Source organism: Myripristis murdjan, chromosome 12, assembly GCF_902150065.1.
Source record: "Myripristis murdjan chromosome 12, fMyrMur1.1, whole genome shotgun sequence".
NCBI classification, from domain to species: Eukaryota; Metazoa; Chordata; class Actinopteri; order Holocentriformes; family Holocentridae; genus Myripristis; species Myripristis murdjan.
This window is the reverse complement of record NC_043991.1, coordinates 23,634,151-23,659,243: the sequence shown is the minus strand read 5'-3', so window position 1 is coordinate 23,659,243 and position 25,093 is coordinate 23,634,151. Positions and strand designations below refer to the sequence as shown.

General features: G+C 41.4%; 1 protein-coding gene across 1 annotated transcript in view; it reads right to left on the bottom strand.

Moving 5' to 3' along the window:
• Positions 1-25,093, bottom strand: part of hcn1 (hyperpolarization activated cyclic nucleotide-gated potassium channel 1) — a 76,882-nt gene that overhangs the window by 47,002 nt on the left and 4,787 nt on the right. The window contains exon 2 of the mRNA XM_030065694.1: positions 20,009-20,432. Coding sequence (XP_029921554.1) covers positions 20,009-20,432 — 424 coding nt within the window. The remainder of the gene's footprint in view (positions 1-20,008; positions 20,433-25,093) is intronic.

The following is a 25,093-nucleotide window of genomic DNA, read 5'->3' as shown; positions in this document are numbered from 1 at the left end:
ACAGAGCGAGCACAGGCACAGTACATAAATTTATAATCTATTGAGATAATTGACTTGAATAAGAGATGAGGTGAGCAGCACTTGTATTGAAAATGTCCGTTTTCCAGCCACGTTTACTCGCGTCATCTTCTCCTTCACCGTCAGCCTCAAAATGTCTCATTTAGCATCTGATCAGTGTGTGGACGCTCTCTGTCATCTACTGTTCTCGGTGCTGTTCTGCTTTTGTTCTGGCTTGTGGGAAAATACGGCTACAGTTTACTTTTAGCAGCACAGCAAGGGCTAGGTGACTGCCTGTTTTTATGCAGTGCGCTCATTCCAGAAATAAAGGAGAGCCTGAGCAAGGACATATTGGGAGGTTTTGTGCTGACATGCAGTCTGGCCTAATTCTAACTAGTTTTGCCCGGCAACCCAACCCTGCCTGATACGCCATACTCAAAACCACAGTGTTTTCAAAGCCCTTTGAACCTGCATCTCTCCACCCCAGCCTATTGTGACTGTCCTGTAACCTTTCTGCACAAAGGACAGTAGCCACACATGGAGCAGACAAGAGAACAAGAGACTAGCTGATGCTCAGATCCCTCTATGGTTCAACTCATCCACAGAGATACAGTGCACTGCCCTGAAAGGCTAAAATTAGCCACTAGCTTACAGGATGGCTGTCTCAAAGCACCCAGTACCTCTCTTACTGCCTACATCTTTATTCTTAATTTAGCAGAACTCTGTGTCTCTCTATCTCTCTCCCTCTCTTTCTATATGGTTTGATTACTCACACTAAGAGAGAGCACAGACACAGCACGGCAGAGACAGGGAGAAAAGGGAGAGACAGAAAGAAAAAGAGGGACAGAGATCACATGTAATAAAGGCACATGTTCCTAGAGAATTGCGATGACTGAAAAAAACAGGAAGTAGCACTTTAGTTCGATTTGAATTGCTAATGCCTCGCATCAGGCAGAAATAGAGAGGGCCTGACAGCCCGTCTGAACTTCCCTTCATCAGCTAATACATAATCGAAAACACAATAAAAGAGACCCCAAGAAAGGGAGGGACAAAAGCAACGGGCAAACGCCGAGGGGAGCTCTTAGATGTTAATTGAGCTTCAGGTTAGATCATGTCTACGAAAGCGGCAGAGAGGCTCGGAAACAAATTCCCAGGGACGGTTTCACCTTGCTGGAAAGCCTCCGTGATCTCTGGGTCGGGCTGAGTCACCGGGAGCCGGAACAGAGGTTGTGTAAACTTCTGCTGGTGTACACACTGCGGCAATTGTTTGGGTTTACAAACCATTTCAGGTGCACTGATTACAAAGTCTAGTGGCTGGAGGCAGCAGCTAGCCAGTCCCTGGGCGTGCAGTCTATTATTAGAGCTCCTAACAATAGCTCCTCTGAATGTAGATTGCTGCTGAGGTCACAAGGTTATACAGGATAAACTTCATTATTACTTCCAGACGTAATCATCTCGGTGACTTGATTTTACGTGGAGAAACTGATGGCACATTGTGGTGTGGCTTTTACTTGCTGAGTAATTCCAAGCTGACAGAATCACAGACAGGAAACAAGCTGATATGCTCATGTAAAATGCTCTGCACTGAGAGATGCATGAATGTGGTATAACGTTCATCAACATCTCCTCGTGATTATACACTGTCAGCAATATCACTTCATTTGTAATGACACAAAGAATCTAATGTGTTTGCACAACTTGTCTATACAAGAATTATGAGCACACAACGTGTTCCTTATCCTAATTAATGAGTTAATCTCTCAGCGAACCCCCTGAGAGACAGGGAAAGAAGAGCAGGGGTGAAGGAAAGGGGAGAGGAAATAATAAAACGAGTAGAAGGGTAAGAGTTCCTCTGGACTGGGTTTACATCGGCGCTCGAGATGCGAGCAGAGGTCCGCGCTCATGCAGGCTACAAAAAAAGCATTGGGGAAGCGGCGGCGTTAAATGGACGTGGCAGAACATTCTCGCTAATGTTGCGTAGAAAGAGGCGGTTGTGTAACCCTGTGTCCACTGAAAGGGTCTAAATGCATTTTCAGAATACTCTCTGTACCACTAAGCTCTTATGAGCAGACAGTAGGCAGTAGGTAGTATTGACAGGGAGCCAAAGCACTGCCAAAACTCTCAGCTGGCATTGCCACAATATAGGCTTAGAATTAAGTGCATCAAGCTTAAATTTGCTCAGAGAGGGTGGGGCGGGCGCAATAGGTCAGTATAATCCTCTAATACAGTAGAGACCAACAGCCAAGATGTGATGTGATAGCGGCACAAGGTCACATGTTGGTCATGCCCAGCCGCCACTGCACCCATTCACATTTGGCCCTCTTCTGTCCATTCAGCGGAACAGTACAGCTGAGATGATGTAAATATAGAGAATGCCAAGCACATCTAATAATATGTTGTCGAACATGACCACCTTTTTAAAGAAAGGATTTACAGACTGTCCTGCCAGCTGTAAGAATTCAGTCATGAATTACAGAAAACTGGTACATTGTCACTGAATAATGAATATAAGCAGCTATAAGAGAATGCTGTCCATAGCACAGTTCACATATTAATGCATATGAGATTGATGGAAATGGTGAGAAACGTGCTTTGCTCAAACCCGTCCAAAGGCCTTACACCACTGCAACCTTTCGCAGTAATCTGTGTACTGGAGGCTCAACTTTTTGAATCTGATGTGTGGGGAAAAGAGCATGCACAAGAATTACTCATCGTCAAAGCTGTGGGCCTCGGACACGCAATTAGACAGTGTCCTTTATGTATCTTCAAATTGGACGTGGCAATGAGTGACCTCTGTTTAAGGTTAGCAAGGATTAGTAAGGGACTAATTTGAGGGGATTAAATCCACCGCTGGCTATTACATTGAAGGATGACAAAACTGCTTCCAGGAAAATCTGGAATTCTCCCGCTTAACATCGTCTTGTAAATCTCCTTTTGGATCTCCCTTGGTTTTTCTTAATCACAAAATTACAGTTGAACTGGGATTTGAAAAGTCATATTATCCTGTAATGGAAATTTACTGGGATTAAGCCAGGCTCCTATTTTTTCCATGTCTCTCAAAAATTTCTGAATCCACCAAAAAAAAAAAGGCTCCTGCTACAGTCAAATTTACTAATGTTTGTTGCCATTTGCGGTCAGTTTGACTTCAACATTTTAAACCCCCAGAAAATCATTGTATTAAAATCACCCCACATAACCGCAAAAAATTGTCACACACACACACACACACACACACACACACACACACATGCCCACACCCTCTTATACATCAAAGTTCTTGTGGGTATTATGTTTTCCCCTTCCCGGTGTCATGTGAATTATCAGCGGTTCTTGCACTACTGCAGGAAGCATTAATGTTTACATTCAGTTACATTCATTTTAAATAAAAAAAAAAAAAAATGTTAATCATATATTTCGAGACGTTGAGCATCAGTAATAACCCGACTACTATCTTTGGGGTCAGTTTTGACCCCAAAGGTCATAGCAGGGTCATCATGGCATACTAGCAAAGTAGCTGAGTGGAAGGAACTGGGATTCTCAAGACTTTACATTACAATGTTGGTAATCGTGTTGACACAGGTGCAGTTCAGCAATATTCCACACATGTGAGTAAATAAGAGCTGTCAGCATCTAAACGCTCAGGGCAACATGATATATGCTGTGAAAAGCTGATCTGTGTACATCTCTCTCAGAGAGGAGAAGAGAAGAGAAAAGAAAAGAAAAGGAGAAGATTTACAACTGAGAAGAATATAATGTTCTCTCAGTAATGTGACAAATATGACTGCTAATTCCTTAACTTGCACCAGTGTATCCCCATGTGAAACATGCAGCGAGAGTTTTTCCCAAACATTGCCGATTCCTCGGCTCCAAGGCAGAGCGTTTAGTTAATGAGACTGCACAGTAATTTGTAGCTACAGACTTAATTAAAAGCCAGGTAGCGATCGATGAGACCTTTACGCAGGGAGAAAACAAGGAGTGATCCATTAATATAACAAAGAGCAGTGACAATTTTAGAGAGAAATCCTCACTTTACCGCTGTATGTACATCTGCCGCATAGATGCCAGACAAAGGATATCTACACAACAGACCTCTGGATTAGCAACAAAAATGAGGAGAAAAACAAAAACCCCACTTCATCCAGGTATTGATTTTACTGTCATACAAAATTTGCAGTATTTTGGCAAGGCAGCTATTAGGTGAATATGCTGGCTCATCCCACTCAAACTTCGCACAGAGTCAAAATAATAAAACACACTTTTCTTTGACTGGAATAGCCCTTTACTCTCCCTACCCATTTATCACTGTATTCATCTAACTGGAGAAGCCACCCCTTGTCAACCTGTCAAGCTTTTTTTTTTTTTTTTTCCCAGAGACAAAGCTATCCATCTATCTATCTGTCCATCCACCCGATCTGCTCGACTCATCCATCATGTTTTTTCACCATGTGTCTGCGTCCCCTGGATTCTCACGTCCTTCCACTGAGCACATCACACTCCACTGCCAGCTCTCCTCCCTCACTCACTTTCTTGCGCGCTCTGCATCTATTTTGGGCGTGTGAGCGTGATAACCTCAACACGTCTGTTCTGCCTTAATCTACGCTTTACCATTCAGAGCCGCATTGGCAGCAGCACCATCGTCAGGAGTCGGCGCCTTGACAAATCACAGGGTCACACTTGTGATGTTTTCTGCGTGGATTTATTCTGACTGTGGTTTTGGGAAGGCATGGGGAAGGAGCCGTGTTTGGTAATGGTTTTAGGATTAAAAACAAATGTCTTGATGGAAAAAAAATCCAATATATTTATTTAGAGGAAAATAAATTGAATATCTTCTATCAAAATGTCCATATGTTGTTGTGCATTTTGTGTGGTAAGTTACAAAGATGTGTCTTAATTCATAAACAGTGCATGCCCTCCTACAACTGCATGTAAAAATGCAGTGGTGCATCAAATTACAAGCAGTAATCTACAAGTTTTCAGATGATCCTGTTTGATTTATTCATGCCACTGTGCTGGCAGTGGGACAATAACTAACAAAAGGTTGAAAGAAATCCATTAATACTTGGAGGCAAATTCTTGTAAGGCTCATACATAATCAGAAAGTCTGTTCTATATGGGGTGCATCAAGAATAAAATAAGTGCATCAGGAAAAAAAAAAACACACTAAAAGTATTTATGGGTGAGGAGGAGGTTGAATGGCATGTTCTATTGATTTGTGCATGTAACCTGAGCAATGGTAACAAAATAACAACATCAGCTCCAAGAAAACATGTGCACACCACTGACATCTCCGAATGCAAACAGTGCTCCTATTTCAGAGGACAGACAACTGCACCTGTGCAACGCCGGTACAAATCCCATCAAAGCAGCGAGGAAGGTTTTGAGGATACGCGCTGTGTATAAAATAGAAAGATCGGTCCAAAACCCCACAATCACATTCCACTACAGTAACATCTGCTTTCTCCTCATGACCCACTTTGTTTCCCGTTGGCTGATTAAAGAAGCACTACACTTTGCACTACAGTTGGCACTACAGTTTGACAAGAACATTATTTCAGGAGTTAAATCAATGTCGCCTGCATATCGCAGACGGCTGGATGGAGGAAAGAGACGAAGAGCTGAGAGAGCTAAGAGGGAGGGCAGGGAGAAGCCTAATGTATGCTACATCTACCCGAGGCACTGCTGCCTGCCACCACAACCCAGAAACAGGCCCCAGAGCCCATCAAACATTGCTAATTATAGCAGGCAAAAAAATACCACATGTAAAATATTTAAAGGAGAAGCAAGAACATGACATCTCATAGATTTGTAAGCTGGCCAATCAGTCAGGCCTCAAGATGTGCATGCCCACTCTTAGTGGATTTGGTATAATACCTTTAGGTGGTGTTTGACTTTGAATCTGCTCAGATACCATGCCCTCATTTGGCACTGATATGTTCATGTGGTCTCTAATTTAGAAAAAGCTTTAAAATAATTAAAACTACTCACAAAACAGAAGATTTTCAAACTGTCAAATTTTAAGTACTCTGCAGCTTATGTTGTATGTGAATCAATGTTATTGATATCAGATTTCTGTTGCAGCCTATGGGGCATGAGCACAGAGGATTATTACATCCAACAGCTAGACTATAGCAAAGATACACTATCCACTTCTTAAAATGAACTGCAGTTACTGCACTATTACAGTATCCGTGATGAGTGATCCCTGAAAAAAAATCATTAACTGTTTAATGTGATTTTCTCTACAAGATTTAGAGCTATACACATTAATGCCCCCAAAGACTAATTGTATTGGAAAGGCTTATAGCTAACTAGTTTATTTAATTTGAACCCAGAGCTCTCATGGAATTAAAAATAAACTACCCTGAGTCAATATGGTTCTCAGCCTCACTGGACACGACACAGCAAGATTAACAGAAAAATGGATATCACATGTGCATTGTTTTTACTTTAACCACAACAACTTTTCTATAAGCACACAACATACAAAAAACAAATTATGCAGTATAGATAGATAGATAGATAGATAGATAGATAGATAGATAGATAGTACAGAGTGATCGCAAGATGCAGAAAATGGAAATGCCATGAAAGCGAGTGAAAGAGAGGAAGGATGAGTGTTGCAGTCTGAGTTGTGGGTGTGCTGAGGAGGCGGCCAGGGAAGATTAGAGACCATGTGAGGGCAGATGGGATTTGACTGGATTGCACAGGCTGACCTGCTGTGTTCATGTCAACATCCGCAAGACAGACCCATCCCAGTATGGCTAACAGCGGGGAAATACCTGTCCCAGCAGAGGATACCCCTCCAAGACAGCAAAACTTTAAGGACGGAGCCTCACCAGTGTGAGGCTTTCATTTGATTGAACAAGAAATTGGTAAAAAAAAAAAAGTTGCATAAATGACCTGAAAATTAGAAAAAAAACCAAAAAAAACAAACAAAAAAAAGACAAGTAAAAAGCAAAAACACACAAGGAAATGACCTGAAATTAAGCAACCAAAAAAGAAAAGTCAAAGAAAAAAAATTAAATATCTAATCAGAACGATTATAAAGAAAGAAATTAAGCCAGCTTGCCCGGGTTCCAAAGACCCAGAGCACAGTGTCCCTCTCTCACATGCAAATACGTCTCACTGTGCAGCACCATCAGCAATCATAACATGACAGTGGACACGCTGCATAGCTGACACTGTACGACAGACATACATGGACATCCATATTAATACTTAAAGACAACAGATTACAGTGTTTTGTCAGCGCTGTAACATTGCAATGCACAGTGAAGGAAATGTAGATTGCTAATCTGTGTTTGGATTCATATTACCAGCAACAGCTGAGCATAGCAATCACCAAAAGAGATGAGAGTCAGGTGCTCCCTTAAGCTCCATCCCACAGAACATTAACGCTTGGGAAAAGCCCGTAATGCTTCAGCAGTTACTAATGAAGTAGCTGGTGGAAGGCATCATTACAGGATGTCTCCCATGAATGTTATTACTCCCCTCAACCCACTATGACAAATATGGCTTCATCATGTGCCTCATGGAGAATCAGAGCCAATCAAGACTGGAAAGTCAGCACTGGAAAGGCAATGTAAGAGCCTGGCTACCCACTAGGAATTTTCATGTCATGCATGTACTGACACACACACACACACACACACACACACAAATTCATTCACACAGACAAACACCACCAACTACAGAGCAACGGACAGAAATAACCCAGATTAGCTTAATCTCTGCACTTATCACCTTAGCCCCCTCCCCTTTCTATATCTGTCATCTGTCTGCTTACTGTAGCGGACACATCATCCATACGGAGAATGCCGCTCACAGGGGAAGCCCCACAGGGAGCTGAGGCAAAAGTCAACCAAGATCACATCGCTGGTGTAGAAGCAGCAAGGAGGCTGCTTCTACCTGTGTGATATACATGCTGGGCAATATATTGCTATTATATCAATATTGTGATATAAGACTAGATATTGTCTGCTTTTGGTTGCTAAAATTGATCTCGTGCATATTGCCCAGCCAAAACACACACACACACGCACGCACGCACGCACACACACACACACACACACACACACACACACACACACACACACACACACACACTACTGTTTGGAATCACAGATATTTCTCTGTGTTTGTGCTCAGAGAAAGTTGTTTCTTTTGGCCATTTTCAAATCAAAGCCAAACTTAAGAAATGCCAGTGTGCAACACCCTTCAGCAACTGAAACGAGGATCATTTTAGCTTCAGTAAACAGCACAGTTGTTTCCATTGCACTTAATATAATAGGAAGGGTTTCACCAAATGAACTCATTGTGCTAGTATTAGTATAAGGGAGTAATGGCTGCTGCAAAACTTTGCAATCATGTGTAAAGACTGTGTTGTTCTGAACTGCTACTTTTTCATGAAATGGCCTCGTTTCACCATGAGAAGCATGTCAAAATTACTGCAGCTTTTCTCTGAGTTGTGAAAATGAACACTAGCTGTAGACTGGTAGCTGCACTTTTTTGTTTTGTTTTTTAACCCTTGCAAAAGAAGGAGTTAATGTGATTGATTGTCAGCCACATGCCAGCAGTTTGTGTGGAAACTCCCTGCTATGCATTTGCAGTTATTAATAAAGTATTCGGGATTTCAACAATATTGTATTTTAATATTTTGAAATATTAGTCTGCTCTGAAGAAAATGTTTGCCCACTCTGTTTCTGTCTCTCTGTTTTAGAGACAAATCTGTTTATATGACATCAAATAAAAGTTGAGAGGGCTGGACTGCTGGAGTGCCAGTGAGCGAGACAGACAGACAGACAGACAGACAGACAGACAGAGACACATGTAAAGAGAGAGGGCATACAGTAGTGGAAGAGTTGTGGCTCACTTTACAGTGACAACATGATCCATGAAGTGAGCCATAAAGACAACAGCTGTCAATATAGACTGGCTTGCAGGAATCAGAGCTTTCAAGCTGCTGGCTATGATTATGATCAAAAAGTGTTCATGGAGACCCGAGAGTGATTCAGCACTTTTTCTTTTTTCTTTTTTTTCTTTTTTTCTTTTCTTTTTTTTTTTTTTTAATCACACACTGATACTCTGATCCACCTGTCCACTTCAAAAGAGAGCCCCTCAAAGGCCCTGTAAATATAGACTGGTAAGTCCTTTTTGATGCTATAGCTAAAACAACCGTGCTCCGCAGCGAGAGGATATTTTCGTCAAAAAACTTTCAATGTGCCGATCAATTACGGACAAGATATGTTCCAAAAAAGAAGGAAAAAGTTCACTGTCTCTAATTCAAACACATATGCAAACTTATATCACTGACATAAGCATATATAGACAGACAGTTTCTAGTTGACAAGCCACCATTTTGGAAAGATCTGCACACAGGAGGTGTCTCCAAAGCAGATCCATGTAACAGGATACAGAGCAGTGGTTGCATTATCTCAGTAAATCTCAGTATTGTGCTTTCTATAGCCTCTCTCTCCATCTTCCTTTCCTCTCACCTTTCTCTATAAATATCTAAAAAATACCTAGGACTATGCACTTTAGTTATTTGAGTGTATATGCCTGGTATAGGAGCAGAGACGCAGCTTGTATATTTATTCGTACCAGTTGCTGTTTTGTTGTTTTATTTATTTGACATATAAATCAAATGTGAATGCATGCAACACATACCTGAACTGAACACGCATTGCTCTTGAAGTTTAGGACTTTAAAGAGCTATACCAGTGATTTTGAATGTTATCCATTTACTACAATTTACCCACATTTTACATTGCAATTGAAAATTTACAAATGAAGTGGGGTGTCCCCAAGATTTCACCCTGGATTGACATTTGAGTTTTTGGCTGAAACCTCCACCTTAAGATGTTCTGCCATTCATAAAACACAAATCTGATAATTGGCTGAGTAAAACAAACTGGGGGACTATTTTCTGGCAGAGAGACAGTTTCTCTCCACCCAATTTCAAGTGATTCAATTCATCAAAACACAATAAAACTGCTGCTCTCAAGTAAAGTGATGATAATGTCTTTGTTACAGTGATGAAATACTGGCGTGAATCAAGTTTGAAGTCTCTGAAATTTCATTTTCTTATCCCAGTGAACTGAATGGAAACCAACAACTGGATGAAAGGTAGCAAAAATGATATAGAAGTTCTAAAATATGACTGTTTGCTAAGATACTATGATGAGATAAGCAGAAACATGAAGTAGATATTACACTAAACATACAGTACATCACTGGTATGGTCCATTAAAGTCCCACCATAAATCAAAATGCAAGTCCATCTGACTTCAACAAAGCATCTGCAGATTTTAGATGAATTCACTAATATTTAGTTTGTAAAATCAGCCAGTCAAAACCTCAGCCAATGATGTGAGGGTAGAAAAAAAGTGGCACTATGCAAGGTAATCAGATTATTGATTGATTGCAAATAAAAGGTCTTACATAATATGTTCCTCACCACTTTAACATGAAGGATCTGACAATTGCCTTTGTACTTGAACCCATATGGGCAAGCAATTAACATTCCCTACTGCATTTAACAAGACCAACTTGCAACAGAAGAACAGCCAAGTGCCTTGGCAAGAGGAAATGGGTTAAATCTGTGGGGGAGAAAACAGAAAAAAAAATTATGCCACTCAGTCAGTTGAGTCTGAGGGAGCTTGGGTTTTCCACCCCATGGGCCAAGACTGAACCTCCCCCAGTGCGCTGAGCTAGAACACGGTTCTAGGCACAGTATGTTCTGTATCTCGGAGCCATACAGTATCTTACCACGGAAAGGACAAGAACACAGAAGGGGGGATAAAAAAAAGTGGAAAATCCTTCTTTTTTATTTATATTTATTTTATTTTGTCTGCAAGATTAATCAGGGCTAGGAGTCTAGGACCTTGTGTGCTTTCTTACTTGCTTCTGTGTGTGTGTGTGTGTGTGTGTCACTGCTTTTCGCATGTACCAAAAAAAGAGAACTGTACCCGCCAAAGAAGTGTAAGATGAGATTTTGTTTGATAAAATTTAGCACCACATTAATTTCTGCACCGAAGAAAGAGAACTCTGCATATTAATCGCCTCAACTGCCTTAGTAAAATCTAAAGGTCACATAAACCACAGTCAGGGTGGTAGTAATGGCATTGTTTTTTTTAAGCCAAAAGCAACAAAGAATACCAGCATAGATACCTTAAAAGCATGGATGGTGAAATATAGTTGTAGGTTCAACACGGATGCAGGCCAGCAAAACTATAGGAGTCTGGTTGTGTCTCAAGTAAGCTGGGAAATGGTCCCCTTCCTCCAAATATGTCAAATCCAGGCAGACTGTCACATACAGAGACACGTGACTGAGGTCTTTAGCCCTCCGCAGGCTACAAGTCCCTCACATGCAACAAGGAAGATCTGCTTAGCCTCCTGCAGCATGCCTGGCCGCAGCTATCCAGTGCAATGCAGGCCAACGCTGGGGCTATAGGGTATGGCATATCCATACACACACACACACACACACACACACACACACATGCGTTCAAACACACACGAGCATGCATACACGTACACAGGCGCATACACACCCACACACACGCACATCACATCATATCACATCACTTCACATCACATCATATCACATCACGTCACGTCAGATCACATCATATCACAGGCCACTGTCGTATACAGTCATCGGCCGACGGCTGCTCTGCTTCGATGCAGCTTTTACATAGGACATGATGCTGCAGTGGGTCACATTACTGCGTGCTCATACTGTACGTATGTCCTACAACTAAATGGCATTTGAGGGAACATGAAAATGAGGCCAAGCTCCATTTGGTTACCTTCCTATAAATGCCATTTGTGTTTGTCGACAATAAACGTGCTGTATGAATTTTTTACAGAAAAGGGGGACTGCTGTCTTCTCGGCTTGTTTTTTTTTTTTTTTTTTTTTTTTTTTTTTCAAGACTTGCAGTCACTATGATAAATTGTGTTTATGTGCAATCCTACCAACTTAAACGGAGCAGAGGGCAAGTGCCTCTGCTGAAATGCAAACAAGTAATTTAAAAACCTTACAACATCACTTTAAACATCTCTCTTTGTCCTCACTTCATTCAGCTTCCTCTTACAAGCTGTAATTATAGAGGGGAAAAGGGCCGACACGACAGGAAATTAATCAGGGGGACACACCACAGGAATCACTGCTGCTGCTGCTGCGTGATACACACATAAAGCCACAGAGACACACGCATACTGTCCCCCTCCATTTGCTTCTCTCTCACTTTTTCACTCTCACCCTCCTTCAGCCTCACAAATGAGTCAGCACTTTACCTTGTGTGTGTGTGTGTGTGTGTGTGTGTGTGTGAGTGAGAGTGTGTTGTTGTGCCTGTGCACCCTGTATGAGGCTGCAATGGTGGCCTCGAGGCAGTGAAGATTTGGCATGATACCTATTTTGAGACAGGTGAAGCAAGTCCACAACGCTCTATAAACCAAAGACAGCTAATCTCCTTTGGCACTGAACTCCGTCTCTCGCTGAGGTGGCAAATCACACAGCCACTTCTACATGCTTTTTTAAAATTTCGTTATTTGTTTTGCTCACTACGCCAGGGCCTCCCATCGCAGACTGTCCCACAAAGTTTTTATGTGTCTTCATCAATAATGAAGCACTATTTTTAACTTCAGCTCTCACTGTGTTATGCCCTCATTCAACAACATTTCATTTAATAAGTGTGCATGGACGCTATGTATTAAAAAGATATGCTGTGCTATGTCAGTAATGAGTAGGATTTTCCTAAAAACACTGTATAGACTCATACAAAAATAATCTCCCACAAACATCACTTATGAGCCACTAGAAGTGTGTGGTGGTGTGTGTGTATCCCCTCTGCCTGGATTTTCTTGTTTTGCTGAGCTCAGGACTTTTCTAAGCATCTTTTGACAGTGGGTTTGTCGCTTCCAGCCAATAACAGTGCATCATGCCAGATTAATGGGAAGGAAAGGAAATGATAACACTTTACAATAAGAGTACAACAATTGATGTTTGTTAACTTTAGTTAATGCCATAATGGTCAATTAACAGTTAGTTAATGATTATTATGGCATTTACTAATGTTAATAATATCTACAATAACCCTTAAATAACATATAAATTAATACCTTAGCATGAACAGCATTAGTACATGATTCTTAGACACATTAGTTAACAGTTAGTTAACTGTTACTTAATGTTTATTACCTGTTACTTAATGCTTATTACGGCATTAACTAACGTTAATTGTTGCACTCTTATTGTAAAGTGTTACTAAGGAAATATAGCAAGGGAAAACTCCTAATCAATTTTTATTTTCATAGTACAGCGACGGAATGCTTTCCATTTTGGGTTTCTGTTTCGTTCCGACACCATCCTAGAAAAGACCGGTATTTAGCTTATCCAGGGAGGAGGGGCCAACTTTGAATATTGTGTTTATAAACCGCAACCGACAAATCCAACTCATTCTGCCTTTAAACTCAAACGTGCTTCAATTCAGGTTTTAATTCAGCGTCGCCACTGTGGTCTAAATCAAACTGCTGTAAAACACCGAGGAGAGATATCAGTGTGACCAACCTCACTCTGCCCCAGAACACTGACACCACCACCATTTAACATGTCTGTTCACATGTCTTAACACAGTATGAAAGGGTCCGTTGTCAGACTGTCATGTAATAGTATGGCTCATCTCAGAGGAGACTAAATTAATCTGGTGTCCTGTGGTTAAACTCTCCTCTCTGCTCCCACCTGGTAAACTAGATCCCCGGGTCATTTGGCTCGCATTTCCCCCACTTTCAGATCAATTTACCAGTCTGGTCGTGAATCAACCATACACCTCTGCTTGGGTAAAAAGATGCTTAAAGACATGGGGCCCCGCTGCTGACACTCCAATCAAACAGATCCGTTGCATCTTTCTGCAGCGTTGAGGGTTTTAACTATCACAGCGGTCACCTGAGGAAATGTCCAGCTGAAATGAAAACTCTTTCCTTCACCCATTTTTTTTTTGTCTCATTTGTAGTGTGTCACTAACAATAACAGGCAACCATTAAAGTCATCCAAGAAATTATTAGTCAATTAAATGAACAAATGCACTTGAGAGCCGGTTTACTCTGTTGAATCGGTGTCATAATTCCCTCACTGAAACAGGTTGCACTCTTGCATGACAAATCTTGCAGGGCATAATTCTGCAATGGATTTGCACATGGGGGGCTGGTGTGCTGCCACAAGCACAACCTGAGCCCTTGTGCCACGGCTGTGATCTGGTTGGAGGCCGGGGAATTGTGATGAGCCAGATGTGGTCCTGGGAGGCATGGGGATTCTCTGCAATGGCTGAGAAAAGTTCATCTTTACAGTCGGGTTTGTGTCTGTAATTCTATACCTAACAAATAAACAAATTCAAAAAACTGAAACTAGCACTGCATGTGTGTGTATCAGCAGCCACTACTGGTAAAGTATATCATAAAAAAAGGTTATGCATCTGCATAGGTTCACATGAACAGAAACGGTGAAAACAGCTTGTTATGACTATAAGGTCATTGGGGTAATGAACTGTGTATCCAAGAGGGCATGAAATAATGAAAACAGAGACATGGCAGATGCAGGGTCAAAAACTAATGAGTGCATGGGGCACAAAAGTCCTTGAAACTTCCTAAAATGCCGGCGAAATTAAAAATGAGAGGGCAATAAATGCCCCCCGATAATTAAAAGTGCACTTTTTTTGCATTTCACCCTGTTCAAATTATTTAATTGAGCTGTAAAATATTAATGTGCGAGTATGACTGCTGTCCCCTATGGGCTACCGTTTCTTGAGTTGTGGGAAACTGTAACTGAGGAATTCTTTTGAGTGTATGTGTGTGTGTGAGAGAAAAATAGAGCATTATTTTTTTTTTCATCAGGAAACAACCAAACATGCAGCAGGAAGCAGCTGAGACTGTTGACATGACGCATCCCAGTAGAAGAAAATAATGACGCCACACAAAACCACAATATCAAACGAAAACTCAACAATTCAGCTTCGGTGCAGTAGTGGTTGACGTGCCGAGCCAATGGTGGTTTCTCACCCTGGGGGGAAGTTACACTTGGCAGCAACTTAATTGTTAGCTCGAAAGTTTTCAAGTTTTCTTTCTTTTTCCTTTTTTTCTTCTGAGGATTTTCTCTAGTTTTTGCATGAGAGAAATGGAGCGTTTTTTTAAATCAGAAAACAACAAATCACAGCACAAAGCAGCTGATATTGTCATAGAAATCTCGACGTTAGGAACAATCTCTTCACTGCACTTGAATTGCGATTGCTCTGTTGTTTTTTTGCTGTTTCATTGTTTGAGACAGTGATCAGTTTTTTTTATTCCCAGCATTTCATTTATCGATGTTTTAGTACAGCGGAGAGAGAGAACAAAGAAGAAGTAGGATTCCCTAACTCTCTACCATTAAGCAAAATAAAACAAACTGTCAGGCACTGAACAAAATACTGCTTCGTAGTATGTCAATGTACTGTACTGTCTGGTGTGTGAGCACACACTGTATTCCCCTTTCGCTGGGCTCTGGGGCTCTGCGCGGCCTAAACACTGCATACCGTAACTCCCCTAAGAATTGCTCACGGCGAAACGAGTTCCGCATGAATGAATGAGCCAGTGCACACACACACACACACACACACACACACACACACACACACACATAGAAACATAACATGCAGATACAAATACAAATGGTAGCATTTTATCCTGAGTGTCACATAAGCTGGGGTCGAAGCCCTTACAAACATGTGAGATTTGACAATGTGGCCAAATCCAGCCGATTTCATTTTAGCCCTGACCATGACCCCTGACAGTAATATTAGGTCTTGTTTCCATCAAAGAATCAAGTCAGAGACGTTTACTGTTTTCTTGTGATTTGACCAGACATTGTCATGACATTGTTTTTTTTTTTTTTTTTTTTTTTTATACTAATGAGCAAAGCCAGATGGAGTCATCTGCTACTGCTTTCTAATGGGTGACAGTGGAGTCAGCTGCTTCAGTCAGACCCATGAGTCCCTTAATGGACATTGACAACAGAATAAGCTACTGCAGCCCTGTACTTATGCATGGCTCCGGAAAAGGGTGGGGGGAGGTAAAAGATATAGAGTCTGGTGTCGTCCTGTTTGGACTCTCTGCTCTGTGCAGTGTTGAACCTTAGGCTCGATGAGATACAGGGCCTCTTTATCTCTTGGCTAGAGGCATGGGGGGGTGATAAAGAGGTGAGGGGAGGCTGGGAGCACAAAACAGGTGAAGGAATGACAAGAATATAGGTTGGTAGATGATATATTGTGGAAACTGATTGATTTAATCACTAACCACCTCCACCCAGGGCTGAAATAATGATGGATCACTGCTTGTTGTCCATTAAGACGGTAGGACACTGCTTTGTCCTCCCCATTACAGTGCTAATCCTGCATCCCACACCTAACACGTTGCGACAGCTTGGAGCTTTTTCCACTGAGTGCTTTTCTTTCCTCTCTGCTCCTCTCTGCTCGGAATGAGTCTGATTTGCCGTTGTTTTATTCAGCACTTCTATTTCATTTGGTTACACCAAAATAACCAGAAATAATGTTCCCCGGGCACGCTACACGGTGCATATTTTTAAACACACTGAGGTTGGACTAGAGAGAGAAAAGAGAAGGAGTGGTGGTAGAGGAGAGGAGGAGACGACATAAATGAACGTGAGAGACGGAGGATGAGTTAAAAAAAAAAAAACAGGGGTAAAGAAACAGGGACAGACAAAGAGAGACAAAGAGGAAAGAGAGTGAGCGTGAGAGAAACAGACTGCAGTGCTGTGAGCTCTTTTGTTGTATCCGTGCATTATGACAGATCTACTGCGCTGCCTGCTTGCTGCAGATTTTCATTAACCTTGCTGCATTATCTTCTGTTTGTAACCTGGTCCATATATACCATCTCATCCACCCACAGCATAAAGCTGTACAAACAAGATAATGAAACAATATATTGCCACGCATAGGAAGCAACCCAACACCATCAAAGTCTTTTTCATACTCGTCTTCCGAGCAGACTACTGATTTTCTGCTGAACCCTCAAAGTCTGTTGTTACTTTGCATGTTGCCTACATGGATGCACTGAAATTACACATCCGTTGAAGATTTTGATTTTCATGTCATAATTAAACTTAATGTCGATCTATGGCATTGATTAACAAGAGAATTTTAACCTGGCACTTACACACATAAAAAAGGATGATAACCCCTGATATAGACCCTTTAGGTTAATCATCCCTAAGAAATTTTGATAATGGCAGCTGTAAAGAGGTATGGGACTAAAATATGCTTTTTTTTTTAAATTTAAATGTTTATATTGTCATCACTCAGTGTCAGAAACATTATGAAACTGCAAGAATCTGAGGTTCTCTTTGCAGAAAGAGCCCTAACAGTTGATTTGTCCTGAGTCAAACAGGCGGTATTGCTGGGGATTAAAAGCCACTTTCACGAGTAAGAGTGGGTGTGATGATATCAGAGCACAACCTCATTTTTCATTCTTCCCATCTTGTACGCTCCTGTCTGATTGACAGCCTTCAACTGCACCTGCTACCCTCCACAAGGCTCACGGAACGGTAGTGAGTAACAGTAGCTCACCAACACAGCATGCCCATTTTGTGCTCTTCCTGGATATAAATCCACCATTTTACCAGCCTCCATCAGAAAAGGCAAGGGCTACCAAAGTGCTTTAATCTGATGGATGGAGTTTTGCCCTCATTAGCTGGCAATGGATTTTTTTTCCCCCCTATTAATGTTACTTCTACAAGCCATGTCAGTGCAAGTTTTTATTAAGTGAGCCTAACTCCAGTCAGGCAAGCCACTGTAGTCAACGCCCTGGATCCTCGTCTGGCTCATATTGTGTTTGGATCTTAGGTCAGTGCAAATGCACTTCATACAGCTGGGACACATTCTGGACATAAAATCCACCCACAAGTTGAAAACATCACAGTGCCCTTGTCTCTCCGCAGGCGGAGACGTGGGGCACATGCCTCTAGCAGCTGCCCCCTCTGTCCCTGGCACTTTATACCACTCACTAAATAGTTAACCCGCTGTCACGAGCCGGCGGTCCAGCCTCACCAGTGCATCATATCATTTTTTTCATAGCCTTTTGCAGAGAGATGTAGAGAGATCTAGCCCTGCGTCTTTACGGACTATTTCCTGCTGTAGATTATCATGTAACTCTCATGGACAGCTGTAGCCTCGTGGAGTGTTTGTGTGGTGCGTAGTGATTACCATGGCAACCACAGTTCCATTTTATAAATCTCAGTTTTAATCTGGTGTTTTGAATTAACCTTTTGGTGTAATGCACGAAATAATGGCCAAGAGACAAAAAAGTCAGTTGGAGTTGTGCTGGAGATTATGTGCAACTAATTTACCACCCATTAGGTTGTTCCATATAAATACCTGACTAATATTAGTTATAGCTTCATGTTAATGCTTTGTTGCTGGACAAAGAAATCTCTAAAATAAGGGAATATGTGGATAAAGTCACAGGAAATATCTACACTCATTTAGTTGTTGACCCCGCCTACCAAACCTCCTAATGACCCGCCTACTGAGATCCAGATAATATATCCGGATACAGAGATCACATTTGAATGCAAGGTTTAAATGGGGCCTATATGCTGCGATCTCTCCTGCGCATCGCCTTTCCTTGTGGACTACCTGTCGTGTCAACAGGCGCCACGTACAACACACACACATCCACCAGACATCCACCAGAGAAAATGTCAGTGAGAAGCGAGGCTGATATTATCGATCTCCAACCCCTGAAATAGGAATTAAAATCAGCAGTGTGGATTACTTTGGATATCCCAAAAACAAAGAGAGGTTTGTTCTAGAGGACGGATGGATATCCATTTTGTAAAAGATCTGGATGCGAAGTGGCTGCCAAAGGAGGACGCACATGAAACATATTCACCCATCTGCACAGCTTCCCACTGTGCAGATCAAGGAATATAACTCGCTTTACTCTATTATAACCCCTAAAGAGGAAAATTTTCTTCAGTTGAATGTTGCTACCAGCTAGAGCACTGAAACAAAATGAGTATCCTACATTTGCATAGGAATTGTCACATATTTAATTATATAGAATATATATTTTTCAATGGTGCCATCTTCTGTTTCCATAGTCAGTTCACGGAAAAAATAATTAAATTGATAAATGAATACCTTCATGATTATAATAACAATTATAATAAGTCTACTAGCGTGCACAGCTGTACAATCATTCGATCAATACGTGCGATAAAAATGCAGGAAAGGACACGGAGGAGAAGCGCTACAGTCTGATTAAATGGTGTGAGACAAGGAGTGCAATGACTCAATGGAGGGTAATAATGAATTACTCTGGGCTATGTCCAGTCAGGCATAACTCTGTGGACGTTAACACAAAATGAGTCCTCTGCAATGGACACACCGCCGAAATAAAAGCTATCATAACAGTGGCGTTCCAAAATTGGTTCGGGCTCTCCTTGACTTTCAAACATCATTTCTGTTTTCTTTCTTTTAAACTGTCTCCGATAAAACGGATCGATACGTTCTTGCCTTTAATTCCCGTATTGTTAATATTTAAGCAGATGTGCGGCTTTGAAATCTGAAAGAATTGGAAATGAAAAAGGATTACTATAGATTTGGGATTTTAAAGTAATTTCATCCATCACTGACCTGAAAGTGACATTATTATGAGTTGTTAGATAAGCCCTCTGACCAGACGGGTGAGTGGCAGCACCAGTTAGCTGCACACACGCAGAATCCTATCAATGCATGAGCTTTTCAAGGTCATAACCCTGCTGCTCAGAAAACATGCGCCCAGACAGCGCTGCAACCACGTGGTCGCCCAGCAAATTCCCTTTCACTCTCTTCATTCTCTTCCTATGTGTATCTTTTCTGTCTTTCTGTCCATTATGCACACACACACACACACACACACACACACACACACACACACACACACACACACACACACACACACACACATTCAAACATATACACACCTCCTCCCATTGATGTATGTATCTGATGAGTCGGGAGAGTCTCAAGAGACGCAGAAGACTGAGGATCTTGGTGAAGCGGACGATGCGCAGGGCGCGGGCTGTTTTGTACACCTCCGAGTCAAATCCTTTCTCCACTATTAGAAAGATATAATCCACTGGGATAGAGGAGAGGAAGTCCACAACGAACCAGCTTTTCAGGTAATTCATCTTGATGACCTTGGGGTCGAGGATGATCTCAGAGCTCTCCTCGTTGACGATGCCCGTCCTGAAGTTCATGACCAGGTCCACCAGGAAGATGGTGTCCGAGGCCACGTTGAAGACCAGCCAGGTGGTGGTGGTCTGCTCCGAGAAGAAGGTTATTCCCACAGGAATGATGATTAGATTCCCCATCATCATGATGAGCATTATCAAGTCCCAGTAGAACCTGCAGCGCAACACACAAATAAATACACAAAAAAGTAAGCAAACAAACATATCAGGAAGGGTTACACCTCACTCAGGAAGACAGCAAAAATGAATACAAGCATTTCATTAATAATGTGAATAAAGTTTAACAGTGTGAGCCCTGGTGTGGACGTCTTTATTTACGCTCAGCAGATTGTGTAGAAGCACAGATGGATATGTGATGTGCAAATCAGCCTCTGTATGTACGTGCATGTGCAGCCTGTATCTGGGTTTGCATGCTGGCAAATGGTCACAAATGCACTTGGTACTCTGAGACAGACACAGCCTCAGGCTAAAGCATAAAATTACAAGGAACTATCAGGATATCTATACTAAACAAAAACAGAACCTCCCTAGCATGGACTAAGAAGATAAAAGTTTATGTTTTCTACAATATTAAGTGACACTCCCTGTAATGTGGTACTGGGGTCAAAACCGAGCTTAAATGTCAGCATACGTGGAGACATTTATCTCCCTTCTAAATGTTCTTCAGATGGTTATTCCAGTTGTGCATTGACTTTTACGTCATTTCCAGAGACGAGGGTGATCACGTCAAGGTGCAGATTTATCTGTCATGGCAATGGGACCAAAAGGCTGTCTGCTCGACCACTCCGATAGCTTTTACATACAAATCTGCCAGCCCAGCACCACTTCAACTACCACTTTGATGATGAACAAAGTGGACAGAAAGGAAAGTCAAAGCACTTTATAAAAATAGATGGAATGTTAACAATTGCTTTTTGGGGAGATTTTAGTTTTTACATGACGATGATTTAATCAGTGTATCTTACAGGCTAACAGTAGCTAAATCTTAGAATGGTAAATTATGTTTTCCAAAACATCAACAAACTTGGAGTATATTTGACTTCTAAAATGCTTTTTTCTAACTATTCTTCGGTCTATGGCTCCTCAACAAACAACAACAAAAAACGCCTCCTAACTAAAATTCCTGCCTGCTTTATGCTGACAGCCGAGCCTTAAAAGAGAAATTGCAAAAAGGCAGGACCAAAATGAAAAGCCACCAAACTACAAGTCTATCATGGCATTATGGAAGTATTTTTTTTCTCTCTGATCTCATCTCCAAAAGCAGCATAATCCAATACTTTATAGTTTCGGGATGCATGATAGTATTGGAACATCATCAGCAGTGGCTGATACAGGCTTTAAAATGTATATCAGCTTATCGGAAAACAACGAAATATCATCTAATGGACAAAATCCAATACCCCTAATGAAAATAAACATGGAAAATTGTACATAACCTAGGTTGAAGTAGTTTTCTTATTTTCCACAGCGAATGTGTACACTTTGAAAAGCATTATATTGTTTATGTCTGGATCTCCTGGTGGGCCACACAGAAAAACTCTACACCTGTCCCATATTTTTCACTTTTTTGTCCATCATTAATAGTTCGCTGACCACTGGCTCCTTCTCATATATTTTTTAACATGCAATTTTTCATCATGAAGAAAGGCAGTTTAGATCTGTAATGACAACAAGCTCAAACCTCCCATTTCACTCAGATGTTTTAGAGAAAGCTGTTTTACCTCATTCATTTTTTTCCACTACATTTTTTGGGGGACATTTCAATCAGGGTTTAGAGCACTTCACAGCACCGACTCTGCTCTGCTAATGACCTTCACTTAGCAGTAGATGCAAGTGATTGCACAAACCTAATTCCTTATATGTGCAAGCTTTGATGCAGTTGACATGTGGTCTTAATGGACCGTCAGCGGCACCGGGTTGTTATTACAGACATCGCTCTGAACTGGTTAAGCTTCTTCATCTGCAAGAGAACTTCCTCTGTCACCACAGGAAACTCATCACCATCAACCTAAGTACTAATAAACTGTTGGATTCCACAGGGGGCTACTTTAGATTCCATCTTAGTTTCCCTCTGCATGCTGCCACTAGGTCATATTATCTGTAAATGTAACATCTTTTGTCACTGTTACATCAGTGATGCTACACTCTGTTAAACCTTAAATCTGGCAACCAAAACTGTCTTGACACCCTTGAGTGCCTTGCAGATAGCAAAAACTAGGTGTTGCAATTTCTTTTACACCTCAGTAATAGTCCAGCTGAAATTATTCTTTGGTTCCCACAGCTCCACTAACTTAATCCAGAAAGACTAGGTAGTGTGGAGGGGCCAGTAATTGTGTGTGTTAGTATAAGGCTCTTGCCAACACTGGAGCATTGGTGCTCCTTGCTCCCTTACATTGGAGGGAGGGGGGTTAGGGGGGGCTGTGTTAATGTCCCTGCCCTCAGTTTTGTGATGACCCGAGCCAGAAGTGATTTATGATCACAAAGTGTCCTGGCCACTGATAAAGGCCGTGCAACCATGAATGAAAATAGATGCTTTCAGGAATCCTATCTCATGCTAAAAACTCTCCACTGACGCCATTCTTGCTGCCTGACTGCCTGCCTCTGATCTGCCTTGTTGTCTGTCTACTGACTGGGGGTAAAGATGGAAACGGACTGGCTGACTGTCTGGCAAGCTGCCTGTCTGGCTGACAGACTAGCCATCTAGTAATGGATCTGTTTGAATAAATTAAGCCGGGGCCTTGGCTTTATAAATATCCACAGATCATGTGTCAGTTAATTGTCTGCACTTCAGCTAAACAGCGGTCATCTTGGTGGTTAAGAATATACACCATAGGTATTTTTACACCCCCAGGCATCAAAACATCTCACCGGGGCCTATAGTCTAAACTTTTAAATACAAAGTCCTTATTTAAGTTCTTGAATGGGACTAGACAACATGATACACATCATGTAATTTTGATGCAGTTTACCTCTATTCACATAATAGAAACATACTTATGCAACTGGACCATGGATTCTCAACCAATATCATTCAGCCTGTCTGCATCAGTGTGAAACTGTGTCAAGATTGGAGCAGCAAATCCCATGCATGACGTGACATGGTTTTATCTGAGTCCTGAAGGAACTGAATGGGACCTTACTATAGCAATCAAATCAGATGGTTAATGCCATTCATACTAGAGTCACTGTCAAACTTTCTAGGGTTTACAACTTTCAGTTGCACATTAGCAACTTCAACACATTTTAAATACATTTTGAATTCAGGTGGATTATAGTGTAATTTATTATCAAGTCTGTTGTTGTCTGTCCATGTGTGTGTAAATGTTTGTATGGCAGGAGATTCTGCTAATTGTGCTCTAAACATCTAAAAATATAAACAAGAAGCAGTGGCAAAAATATTCTCAAAGGTTTTAATCCTTTAAAAATGTATAACAAGGTAGACTGAAAATAAATACTAAAAATCAGAAGGGGCAAGAGTAAAGATAAAGATAAAGCCTGATTGAAAAGTAAAGTAAGAATAAATATATTCTCAAGTTGTCATTTGATTGTTATCGAAAACATTGTCAAAGTTGGCTTAGTTTGTGGTTAAGTGAATGTTAGGCAAACAGTAAAGGAGATATACCAATGATGGAATAATGAAAAAAAAAAAAAAAAAAAAAACACCTTAAAAGCAAGAACCCAACCAAAAAGTACAACTTTAAAACAACAAAGAAAATGTATTTGGTTTAAAGCTGTTCACCTTTGATAGGACATTAACAACTTGAGACTAACTGTGTATGCAGTTCCTAAACTAGGCTGAGGGATAGTTAGAATGTCTGAGGGAGTAGAAAATTCAGAAAAAAAAACAATAAAATAACCTTTAAGTCAAACTAAAGTGCAGGACACTCTTATACACTAACAATGTGGGATTAGAAAAGGTCAGAAAATACATCAACCAGACAATTCTAGAGAGACACCAATTCAAAATTCAATATCAACATCTGTAAAATGTCCCAAGGCTCAGAGGAAATGCTGGATGATTTCCATTCTGACTCTGACCGAGACAAAGCTTTGTTTTGAAAGACACTCAAATCAAGCCCACACAATGCCCACATCTGCTGTGCTGTAGCTCTGCAGGCCACCTCAAATGATTATTTTTTTCTCCCTCAGATGGAGTAGGTGGCATGCATACATCACTTTTAGGATGCTCACTTTACTGAAACAACGTAGGCTTTGTGTCTCGCTTTACAGTAAGTGTAAACCTTAGGCACCTTAGAACTGAGAGAAAACAAGCTACATGAAAAATGGAAATACAGGAAATATTAAAAAAAAAAAAAAGTCAAAGGTTTAATGGTCAAATGGAGAACAGTAGTCAACTCCACTGCAACCTCCAGTACATTTAGCTCCAGCTCCATCAGCATATCATCTCCAGCTCCAAGTTAAAGAGAGCACCTAGCAGTTCCAAAGCTGCATCCAGCTCCAGCATCATAAGCCCACCTAGCTCCAGTTCCAACAATGTAACCTGCTCCAAAACTACAACCAGCTCCAATTCCAGCAGTGCACCCACCTGCACCACTGGACCTGGCTAATTCCAGCTCCAAATCCTGCAGTGCACCCAGCTCCAACTCTACCAGCATACCCAGCTCTACTTGCAGCAGGGCCTCCAGCTGCAACGCCACAACTACAATCAGTCTCCAGCAGTATAACCAGCCCCACATCCACCAGTGCACCAACTTTATCTCCAACAATGGACCCACCTGCACCTCCTCTTCCAGAGGTGCACCTGGGTCCGGCTCCAGCAGTCCACCCACTTCCACTACCAAGAAGAACAATCTA